This window comes from Ochotona curzoniae, unplaced genomic scaffold (assembly GCF_017591425.1).
Source record: "Ochotona curzoniae isolate NIBS_2020 unplaced genomic scaffold, NIBS_Ocur_1.0 contig_1274, whole genome shotgun sequence".
NCBI lineage: Eukaryota > Metazoa > Chordata > Mammalia > Lagomorpha > Ochotonidae > Ochotona > Ochotona curzoniae.
The window spans coordinates 6408692-6420875 of NW_024465023.1; the positions used below are offsets into that span (position 1 = coordinate 6408692).

Below are 12184 nucleotides of genomic sequence, written 5' to 3' on the forward strand. Positions count from 1 at the left end.
TTACATTCTATGATATGTCCCTTCCATCATTATCTCTCCCACCAGGCTGTAAGCAGCTTGACAGTGAAAAATACCTCTGTCCAGATCATTGCCCAGTACAAAGCCTGCCCTAGCACAGATGTCATTCAAATTTTGTTGCTCTAATGATGAATGAACAGTTAGTTTTCTTCTATGCTAAGTCTTAGAGTACATAGGTTGATTTTTTTCCTAAGAATTATTTTTATTTTATTTTTTTTTTCTTGAAAGGCAGATTTATAGAGAGAAGGAGAGTTAGATCTTCAGTTCACTGGTTCACTACCCAAATGGCCGCAATGGCCAGAGCTGAGGCGATTTAAACCCAGAGGCCAGGAGATTCTTCCAGGTTTCTCACATGAGTGTAGGGTGCTAATGCTCTGGGCCATCCTCTACTACTTTCCCAGGCCATAGGCTGGCAGCTGGATGGGAAATGGGATAGCTAGCACCCATATAGAATCCCAGCACTTGCAAGGTAAGGATTTAGCCATTGATCCATCACACTGAGCCCTGGATTGATTTATGGATTACAACCTGCATACCATGCTTTTTGAGTATCTCCTGGGGCATCCCCATGCTCCCTTTAGCTCTTTCCTGTTTTCCCTTCCTCTTTACAACCCCTGGAGTGGGCTGCTTCTGCCGCTCCCCTTCTACCTCTTCCCTGTCTGGGAATTCAGTCTGAACTAAGAAGGAGTGGAACATCTCCTCACCTACCCTGGTTTTTGTGAGGACCGGAAGACAAGAAACCCATATCTCAAGGGTTTTATAGCAAAAGTGCTACTGCTGATCACTGTGGGGATGTGCATGGGGGAGAGAACCCCTGAAGCCCTAGAGACTCACAAGGCTCATACCTGTGTTCCAGACCAGGGCGGTCCCATAGCACTTTCTGTCCTATAATGGCACTGTCCTATGTGGTAGCCACCAGCCACATGTGGCTGTTAATCATTTGAAATGTGGCTAATACAGCTGAGAAACTGAATTTTTTATTTCATTAAATTTCAGTTGCCACATGACGATCAATGCAGAAGGCTTTTGGGAGTGTGCAGCCTGACAGGGATAATGCCAAGACAAAATATCAACAACAGGCCCAGAAGGAAGTCCTGGCTGTGTGTGAGCATAATGAAAAGGAAAACCCAACTTGGGGTGGGATGACACCAGTGAAGTTTTCCTGCAACTGCCCCTTTAGTGGCGTCTTGAAGGGCAAGTTTTTTTTTTTTTTTTAAGATTTACTTATTTTTATTATTACAAAGTCAGACACACAGAGAGGAGGAGAGACAGAGAGGAAGATCTTCCGTCCTGTGATTCACTCCCCAAGTGACTGCAATGGCTGGTGCTGCGCCAATCCAAAGCCGGTAACCAGGAACCTCCTCCAGGTCTCCCACACGGATACAGGGTCCCAAAACTTTGGGCCATCCTCGACTGCTTTCCCAGGCCACAAGCAGGGAGCTAGATGGGAAGTGGAGCTGCAGGGATTAGAACTGGCACCCATATGGAATCCTGGGTGTTCAAGGCGAGGACTTTAGCTGCTAGGCCACGCCCTGAAGGGCAAGTTTAAAAGCAGCCTGATAATGAAAGCATTTGCTTGAGGGAACAGCATTTACAATGACCTAGAGGTATCATATTTCAGAGGCATAGTGAGAAATGACTGGGAGATGGTTGGTTGGGTGTTAGACACAGCAAATACTGAAGACTAGAGATAAGTGGGCGACTCCCAGGGTTTAGTAACAGCTAATGCAAGGCAAGGTGACACACTATGCTATATGACATCTCCACTATAAAGTGATGGAGAGATGCATTGAAATTATGTGGATATCCTGCTACTTTCAAACTTTGACTCACCAGCATTCCATCACCACCGTTCACAAATGAGCCCAGATTGCCAAATGATGATTTGCTGATAAAATCCTTTTCACATGTACAAGAATATTCCCAAACCTTTATGAAAAAAAATGGTATTGAAAGATCTGATTATTTTGTTGTAAAACAACTTTGAAATCATGAATGTTTGGTTCATAAGACACATTTCTATGAATGTATGTGTGGATTTAAAGACTTTTTTTCCCCCCAAATGAACTTATCTGCCAATTTTCTTTTCCAAAAACTTTTTGGAGTATGTTCATACCAGCTGATTGTCCACTCTATCCTTTCCTTTCTCCTACATTTATTTATATCTGTACGGATTCACACTTGTCTGTTTTACTCAATGGGTTATATATAACCCATTAACATCATTCTTTATTTTGATGTTCAAAATGCCCCAGACTTGGCCAGCAGGAAGCCCTCCAAGCTGGCTCCTGTGTCCTTTGGCATGTCTCCATCTTTCTTTGAGCATTTTCCTGGCACAGGCTGCTCTATGTCTATCTAATACTTTGCCTGTCCCAGATCCGAATTAGTCAATCTTTTCCAAGGAGCTCTAATTCTTTGTAGTAGAGAATGGCATTTGGAAACCAAGATGTAGGCATTAGGTTTACAACTATATTTTAAGGACTTGCTCTTTCACTTGGAAAATGTTTGAGCATTCATTGATGGTTTTGTAACTCCATCCTATATATTTGACTCTAAAGAAGAGCTTTCTTTTTTCCTTCATTTTTTTCTGTCAGTGCAGAGTTGTGGATTTTTGTTTTGCTAAATGAATTATAAAGCACAATCATCATAAGTCATCTTGAATAATCATTTTTGGATACATTAGTTTATCATATATATGTAAGTGTTGAGCAAATACATCTGTTTGTCTCTCTCTCAAACATATCTACCTACCTAATAAGCCATGAGTTCATAGAGATAAACTTGAGAAAAGTCTTTTTAATAGCCAAAGCTAGAGATAGTAAGTGGCTCACAAGAGGAATGGAAGATGGCAGGGGCTAGGGGATGGCCTCGGAGCTAATTCAGGTCATACTGACTCCAGAACTAGAAGAGGCCCTCTTTTACAAATTAAGAAAGTGAGGCACCAAGTCATTCTCATCCATGGGTGTCATTAAGAGCCCAACCAGGATTTCCACTACTATGTGCAAAGCCCATGCCCAATTCTCTCTCTAGGTGAGTAGGTGAAATCAAGCCCCCTAGCCTAGAGGGTACTCCCTGGTGTTTCCTGGCTCGTAAGCTTGCAGTACCCAAATTCCAGTTGGTTCCCAACAAGACCCAAAGCTTGGGAAAGGAACACCATTTTCTAATCACCTCATTGTGTGCAGAAGTCTAAGACCTTTACAGGCAGGACTGAATAGTAGTAGCCTGCCACTCCTAGGTTTGAGTTTTGGCTCTGGCATTTACTAACTCTATGTGATTTGGTTAAGTCAAGCTTCAGTCTCCTCATCCATAAGATGGGAATAACCCTGTTTATTTCAAAGCACATGGCCTTTGATGAATGGCAGTCATCATTATCTAACAATCTCTTCCTAATAATCCTGGGAGATGGGGTTAGTCTTCATTTTATGATCAAGAAATTTAAAGTTCATGGAGGTAAGGTACTTAACAGATCCCAGTTCCAGAAAAGCAGTGGCCACATCTATCTTGGTTAACATTATATTCCCACTGCTCAGAAGGGTGGTGCATAGTAGGAACTTCATAACTACTTGTAAATAAGTGAATGTGATCTCACTGACTAAAAGGACTGTGCAATTTCCATTTGCTCTTACAGGGTAGGAGTGTATCTGGGCTAAAGTTCTCAGAGGAGGCTGTAAAGAAGCCTGGGCAGAGCTGAGATGTAAAAGCTGCTTCCTGGCCCTGATTCACAATCTGCCCCTTGGAAAATGCCAAACTTATTTCAGTTTAAGATTTGGCATATTCTCCCACCTTCTTTTTTTTCTTACCTTTCTGCTCAGTTTTGTTCCTAGTGAGGAGCAAACAGTAGGTAGAGGACTCAACCTGGAATTAGCAATCTCCTGTGTTAACACTGCGAAAGTTGTTTAATCTTTCTGGAACTTGGTTCTCACCTATAGAATAGGTAAATTGATTTCCAACTTTCCCAACACTGTTGCAAAGATTAAAGGAGATAAATCATATGGAAAAGCCACGGGGGATAGTAGATGCTTATCCCTGAGAGAGGCTAGTGACCTAGTGACGTTGCTTTGATTACTATCACTTTGTCTAGCTTCCTGTTTCCTGTTCAGTTGGATCATTTACTTTGTTTATAGTGGCAGAGAGGTCAAGGCTTCCTTCGATAACTGAAAAACTTTTTTAAAAAGACATGTCACTGCAGGCATTACTTGGAATGAGTTTTCTCACAACCCAATGAGATAAAGATCCAGAACATTTGAGGTAATATAAAGATTTGAATGATAAAAAAAACAATCTGAATGCACTAGCATGATGCCTGGCACAAAGGAGCTTTTCTCTCTCTCTCTCTCTCTCTTTCTTTAACTATTAAAGCAAAGCTTAATGAAGAGAGGTATATCTGATAGACAAGGCGGGCATCTCAGGAAAGAAATGAGAGCCTAGTCTGCATTCAGATGAGCGTTTATATTGAATTTGGGAGGGGGCCTCTGCTTCCCCTTCTCCTTCCTGCCTCGGAAGGGTCACTGGGTAGAGGGCTTCCTGGATGAAGGAGATTCTTAAGGAGTTTAAACATATTGGGTGTTGACCCTCAGCAATAAAAGCTGACAGCAACCAGATACCAAGGGTCTACTATATGCCAGGTACTATATAACAATCCTGCAAGATATGCATTTTCAATTCCATGTCTATTTCTAATGAGAAAACGGCACACTTGCAGGGACTGAGCCCAGGGTATGACTGTCTACCTGCATGCCCTGCTCTGCCAGCTAGGATGTCCTTAGCTCACTCCTGAAGTAGGCAGAATGTACCTAACTGACATACATAAGAACAATTCACTGGCTGAAGGAACAAGGAATGGCACTCCCCACACCCCTAAAATGCTCAAGTTTAGAGTAGATGTTTAATATATACAATAATTGTTTTCAAAGAATATACATTTATTTTCAGTCAATATATCTTAAGGCTGTTCACTCCCTTTTGTTTTGTTCACTTCATATTTACTTATTGCTTACCATTCCAGGTGCCACTAAGGATATATAAGCCCACATGGTTCCTGCTCTTAAGAAGTCAAAGTCTGATGGGAGAACACAAAATAAATACTTAACTAGCACATACACAACTACTCACACAGGTACATGGCAGGTGTTCAAAATATCTGCTGGAGGTCCACAACTGATGAATAATATAGATGGTCTTCAAACTATAGTAGCTGTCTGGGAAATGTGGACAAAGTTTCTGTTCAACACTCATTAAAAGTGGTTACAATGAACCTATTCAGAAATTGCTCAATGATTGTACAAACAATAGTAGATGTACACATGGCAGGTGCTCAAATATGTAAAACATGGGCTATATACAGTAAGTGCAATCAATATACATAGCTGTGTGATAAACAATACACTGTAGTTTCACAGATGAACAAACAGGTGTCTTATAAGGCAGGCGATGGATAAATACATTGTTGCTAAATGACTAATAGTTAAAATATATATACACTCATGTCTATTTTATAGGAGTACATATCACAGATATGTGCATACTAAAAGTACATACAGATCAGATGGAGGCATTTATTAAAATTCTGACTGCCACTGACTCTTTGGGCTTAAGAATTAAAACTTCATTTCTAAGAGGTCTTTATGTATGACCTTGGCCAAAATAATTTTTTCTTTCTTGTCCTTGGGATCCAGGATTCTTAAAAAAGAAAAAAAAAATCAGTATCCCCAGGGAGTGAGCTGCTTTCTGCCGTCATTCTTTCAAAGCTCGAGATGTTGGAGGTTCCAGCAGTGACCCTAATATTTTTCTGCGAAGTTATGGGCCAGTCCTAGAAATCCCTCGCAAACAGGCACCTAATGCCGCCTTCTGTGGCTCCTAGCAGAAAAACCACGGAGGACAGAGAACGTTGGGGCGGGGCTGGCTGAGGTCTGCGAAGGGGGGTCAGTTTGGGTACACCACCCACCCACGCCAGCTTCTCTTCCGGTCTCACTAGACAACGCGCATGCGCGCCATGGGCCTTTAAACGTGCAACGCCGGTCCATCCGGAAAGAGGACCCGGCAACTAATTACAATCTTGCTCCTCCGCCGTTGAGGTGAACTATTTTCTCTCTGTCGGGGAGGTACATTTTAGTTAGCGCTCCTGAACTGGGAGCCCAAATCAAGCCCATTTAGCCCAGCCGCCGCGGGTGAAAGGCTTCCTAGGGCTGAACCTGACAGAGAATATTCAAGGATCAGAGGGACACCCCGCGGAGGGATCCGGTTTGTTGTGGTGAGGGGAGGGGGAGCCGCTGATAAACCAAGATGGCGGCGGTGGCGCTGAAGGCCGCGACGGTTGGGAGGTAACTGAGGCACGGAAGGCGGCAGTAGTTGGGAGACAGCCGCGGAGTTTGGAAGGAGCGGGGCAGGACGACGAGGCAGTAGCCATAGCGGCTTGAGCGTCTCAGAGCGCGGCAGCCGCACGCCCCCCTAGAGCCCTCGGCGGGCGGCGGCCCCCCTACTTAGGGCCTAGTCCCCGAGCAGTTCCTCGGCTTCAAACAGCGGCGGCGCCATGAGTCCTTAAGGGCTATTTTGAGTCTTCCTGATCCCTGGCCCTGCCCTCGGGCCCACCATGGAGCCGGGGTCCGACGACTTCCTACCCCCGCCAGAGTGCCCTGTCTTCGAGCCTAGCTGGGCTGAGTTCCGCGACCCCCTTGGCTACATCGCAAAAATCAGGCCCATCGCTGAGAAGTCAGGCATTTGCAAGATCCGCCCACCCGCGGTAAGGCTTGGCATCGCGGGGGGTGAGAGACCGGGGTCGCCGGCGGCGAGGTCTGGCAGAGGGGAAAGGGCGGCTCGGGGTGTGGGAAGATCGGGTGCCTGGGACGCTGTGGGAGCCGCGCGGGTCGGAGCAGGGGTGTGGGGACCAAGCGTCCTCTCGTGGTCCTCAAGCCCTCGGTCACCTGGCATGAAAGTCCCAGTCCCATCCCTTGGTTCTTGGGAATCACTCCTGGTTCAAGAGCCCGATGCCCCAATGGGCTAGGGGATGTTCACAGGCACCGGGCACGTTTTGTCAGGGCCTCCTTCAGTTCGGCTTCTCTCCCAACGACTGTCATCACTTCCCTTAAGGCAGGCAGCATAGTTGAGTAGAAAGATCACAGCTCCGAAGGGAGACAACCCTGGGTTCAAAATTGCATTTTGAAGCTCAGCAGCTGTGTGACCTTGGGCAAGTAAAATCGCCCCTGGGAGCCTGTGAAAGGGGACCCAGGAATGGTTATTTCGAGGACTGGATGAAATGAGGTAGCGTGGGCACTACGTAAGTGGCAATTATTGGGACTGTGAAGGTGTTTGATGTGGTCATTGGCTTGTCCCTGCGTGGATTGACTCATGTTTACTCATACCCTGCCAGGCCAGTTCGTCTGTGATAATATATTGGCCTGGTGGACTAGTCAGGAAATTAAAACTAGGGTGTGTGTTTTGGGGTGGGGGAGCTCCAGCTGGCTCCTCTGAGACGGGTTCAGGAACAGGTCCCTTCTCCTGCCCTTAGCATCACAGATTTGACGTCCTATGGAGAGGCTTGGCCCGATCAGGAATACTCCTAAGATTTCTGCTCACCCCAGGCCCAGGATGTACAAAGTCTCAGAGAATAGTACATTCCCCCAAGAAGCAAAATGGAGAGGGGAAGTCTGCCCTTTCGGAATAGTTGGTTGCCAAAGGTCACCCGCTAAACACTGTGTCTTCGGTCCTGGCTTCGGTCCAGAAGGACCCCTCTTGGGGATAGGACAGGTTACTGCTTTGGCAGTACGGAGAAGACAGAATGCTATATACTGTGCAGTAAGCACTTGGGATTCACAGAAGTGGAGTTTGGCTGAATAGGGAGTTTTTGTATTTCCTGGCTGAAAGGGCGTGGAAGCCTCATTCCCACCTGAAGTGGGCACCGCAGGCCTCGGAACCTGCAGAGTGCTAATTCTCATTTCAGTTGGATCCTCTGGGAGGTGTTGGGAAGCTTACTTTTTGGAGCTTGGCCACAGATCCCTGAGGTATCCTTGTCTATGGTGATGGAGTACCAGTGCCCAGTGAGAGGTGAGGAAGGCCAGCAGAAGGGTGAGGAGTCCTGGGCCGCCTAGGGGAAGGCCCTCCTGGGAGTGGCGGGGCAGGCCTGCTGGAAGAGAGGCCTACCGCAGTGGGGACCTGTATTCCCTTTTCTCTGCCTTGGACTTCTCTGGGCAGGCTGACCTTGGGCAGGTGGTGGTACCCTGTTTCCTGGGACCAGGAAGGGGAAGCATGACGTGTGTGTGGGTGGGGAAAAAGAAGAGACGCTAACAGTGGCTGCCTTTCGCCAGGCCTCTTTACCCCTACCATGTGCTTTCCTAATCCAAGAGGACTTGACTCTTAATTTTTTGTGTGTGTTTCTTTGGGGCTGCTCCTAGGCCACCTTTAAGCAACTGGTTTTCAGGTTGAAGCTTGAAGTAATTACCCAAATAAACTCAGACCCAGAATAGGCACCTGTGGACGGGTGGGTGTTTGGGAATTGGAGGGTTGCCTGAGGAAAGGTGGTGAGTAGACCCAGGGCAGCTTGGAAGGATCTTGCTTCCTTGATGAGGCAGCCAACTTTTTTATCACCACGTTAATAATACTGCCGTAGCATTTGGCACACCCTGGCATCAGACTAAAGGCAGAATGATGACTGGACCTTCCTGAGCTATCTGTTGCACCCCCAGCTCCTGTTGTAGGGTTCCAGCTCTGCCATTTACTATATTGTGCCTGGTGTTGCTCTAATCCTATCTAGAGCTTGATTCAGCAGGAAAGAAGAGGTGCCTAGAGTTTGGGCTAATGCCCTTTTCTAGCTGGGTTACCTATGCTGAGGGGAGTGCTGGACTCTGATGCTCCCATCTGAGGGCATAAGGGGCATGTCTGGATTTGGATCTCCCTTTTTTGGTTTTAGTGTTTGTTTTTTCTTGTGCAGTGTTGTTCGGTTTTGTTTTTTTTTTTTTCCACTTGCTTCACTGAGCCACAAGTGTATGCATGGGGAGAATAGGTATGCGTGAAAGAATCCTTTGGACCCTTTTTCTGAAAAGTAAATGTAGCACAGGAGGTCAACAGCTTTTTGTTCTCTTTTACAAAATGTCCCCCACCACATATGTATGTGTGTGGGTGTGAACATTGGTAGTCTGGTGTAGTGCCACGAGCCCTGAACCCCAGGTCAAAAGACAGGAGTTTTGGTCTCAGCTCTGCCACTAGCTCAGCAGATGATTTTGGGGAACTCTTATTCTCCTCTGGCCCTTACATTTCCCACTTGTGAAATGAGAACATTCATCTAGGTTATTCTGGGTTCTTTTGGCCACCCTAATAGGAACCAGGGAAGAAGAGGACTACATGGGTGCTTTTAGGGATGTTGGGAAGGTATTCTTTGGGCAGAACAGAACAAATGCCAATTGGGTAGGGCTGAGTCTCCCCCAACTTTATCTTTCCCTGGCTTTTCTCTCTCTCTCTCTAAATCCTCTCAGTCTTTGCCATCACAGTCCCCTTTCCTGCCTCACTGGACTTCCTTCCCCTTTCTCTTCCTCACAGTGGCAGGTGTATGAGAGAGGACCTACAGGAAGCCCTCTGGATCCGATGATGGAGATTCCTGCTCCTTGTTTCTGCTCTTCCCTTCAGTGTCTGTCTCATACCCTTTAAACTGAGAGCAGAAATTAAAGGCCCTAATCTCTGGGTCCTGCCAAAATCAGAGCTGGGCTGCCCTGCATGTGTATTGGTTAGTGAGGTCAGCCTTAGACTATAGTCCTTTGAATAACATTTTCATTTGAAAATAAGTATAATTTTCCCTATGAGTCTTGTGAGGAAATAGGGACAAGGTTTTAAATTTCTGCCTTACAAATGAGAAAACAGGTTCAGGAAGGTAAAATCCCATAGCTAGTGGAGCTAGGACATGAATTCAGGTCTTCTGCTTCCAGATCCTATATGCTTTCTAGAATGCATAGACTCTGTCAACATGCCTACACCTATACATGTAGGTGTAGTAAGGAGTTTGGGGAAAGCTATTTTGGACTCTGTCTCTTTTCTCTTGAAATCCTGGCACTGTACTGTTGGGAGGGACTGAAGAAGAGAAATTGCTCAGGGTATGTGCATGGGGCCCGGGATGTGGACCTGAGGGACTACTAGGTCTTTTTGTTTTGTCTTTTTGCTAGGTATTATTATGAGTTGTGAGGAACAGGGAAGTTTGGGCCGATAGGGTATTTGCCAGGCTAATGGGTTTGGGGTGGCTAAAGGTCTGAGAAGGCATGAGTGGGGTCTTGAGCTACTTTTGGTACTCTCTGGTCTTGACACTGTGCTGGAATAACCCAAATCCCTTCCTCTCCTGTTCCTTTCCTTCCCAGGATTGGCAGCCACCCTTTGCTGTGGAGGTAGACAACTTCAGGTTTACTCCTCGAATCCAGAGGTTGAATGAGCTAGAGGTAAGAAGACTAGCAACTGGTAATAGGGTTGGGAAAGTGGATACTTGAACTCTGATCCTGTTTCCCTCACACTTTCCTTGGCTGCTGTACTTTATCTGAGTATGTTTTTACTGTATCTTGTGTGTATTCGTTAGTGTCCTCTGAGGCTGGAGAGAGCTTTAGAGCTCTGAATATAACTAAGAGCAGGGTTATTTAATGTTTCTGATTTGACAGCCCAAGGCTGAATATATCTCCTTCCCTTAAAGGTTAGCTACTTTGGAAACTCTACTGTCAACTAACCTTACTCTGCCAGAGTTGACAACCGCACCACATTGAGAAGTACCGTCCTAGACTCAGTCTGGGTGCTGTTCTGCCTAGGGCAAAAGTCATCTCTTGTAGTGAGTGCATTAAGATCCTTGGAGAAATAGATCTAACCAGATCTGTGGGGGTATACCTAGGGCTGGGTGTTGCCTAGCAAGGGCAAGTCTTCTGGGGAGGGAATGCTATTAATGAAAGAGGAGGAAGGATGAGACCAAGATCAAAAGGCTAAGGGTTCAGATGAAGACAGTAGTGTTCCTAGCTGGTTAAAGACATAGCCAGGAGCCCGGCGCCGTGGCGCAAGTGGTTAAGTCCTCGCCTTGCACGCCCGGGATCCCATATGGGCGCCGGTTCTAATCCCGGCAGCCCCGCTTCCCTTCCAGCTCCCTGCTTGTGGCCTGGGAAAGCAGTCGAGGACGGCCCAAAGCTTTGGGACCCTGCACCCGCGTGGGAGACCCGGAAGAGGCTCCTGGCTTCGGATCGGCATAGTATCGGCCCGTTGCGGCTCACTTGGGGAGTGAATCATCGGACGGAAGATCTTCCTCTCTGTCTCTCCTCTCTGTATATCCGCCTTTCCAATAAAAAATAATAAAAATAAATCTTTAAAAAAAAAAAAAAAAGACATAGCCAGCAAGCTAATTTCTTGCTGCAAGTAGAACTATGAAATAGTTCTTTTTCTCTTCCAGGAAGATCAGGGCAAGACAGTGAATGGTAATGACTGTGTAGGTCTTCCTAGAACTCTGGCTGGAGTGAGCAGATTATAGACTTGGTACCTATCTTGGATCCCTGAGAGTTCAGGGAAGCAAGACGTGTGCTTTGGGCTAAGATCTTTGGCCCACATTTCAGATGACCAAATGTGGATGCTGCGCTGGGATACTGTCTCTTAGTTCTTTAGGCCATTCTGTCTGTAGTGTGCATTGTCACAGTTCAGCCACTGTAGAACAAGTTTCCTTGGTGCATGAGGAGATGGATGTGGGAGCTGTCTCCCCTCAATCGTGCGTGAAGCTTAAATGTAATTCTGAAGTTTCAAAAGGGCCTTCCCTGATTCTCTCATTCAGTCTGTCCTTCTGGGGTAAGTGGACTAGATAGTGGTTTTTGTTTTTGTTTTCCTTTTCAGAAAGTACTTTAAAAAGATGGGGATGGGTGTTTGATGGAGCAGATAAGGTGCCCTTTGGGATACCTGCAGTCTGTCTCAGAGTGCCTGGATTTGAGCCCTGACTCTGCTTCTGACTCCAGCTTCCTGCTGCCGTGTACCCTGGGAGGCAACAGGTGATAGCTCAAGTACTTGAGTCCCTGCCACTCACATAGGATATCTAGATTATGCTCCAGGCTCCTGACTTCAGCGTGGCCCAGGCCTGGTTATTGCTCACATTTCATTTGGGGAATGGATTGGTAGATGGAAAATCTGTGTGTGTCTCTTGCTTTCTCAGTCTGCCTTTCAAATAGAAAATGAAAAT

General features: G+C 46.3%; 1 protein-coding gene across 12 annotated transcripts in view; it reads left to right on the top strand.

Moving 5' to 3' along the window:
• Positions 1-6060: 6060 nt before the first annotated feature.
• The window catches only part of KDM5C (lysine demethylase 5C), a 33323-nt gene continuing 27199 nt past the window's right edge, over positions 6061-12184 (top strand). For 11 of the 12 annotated variants that reach the window (XM_040998411.1, XM_040998426.1, XM_040998419.1 and 8 more), the window contains exons 1-2: positions 6061-6757; positions 10353-10430. In XM_040998411.1, the coding sequence (XP_040854345.1) occupies positions 6608-6757; positions 10353-10430 (228 nt within the window). In that variant the 5' untranslated portion in view covers positions 6061-6607. The remainder of the gene's footprint in view (positions 6758-10352; positions 10431-12184) is intronic. The other variant, XM_040998474.1, reaches the window with a different exon arrangement.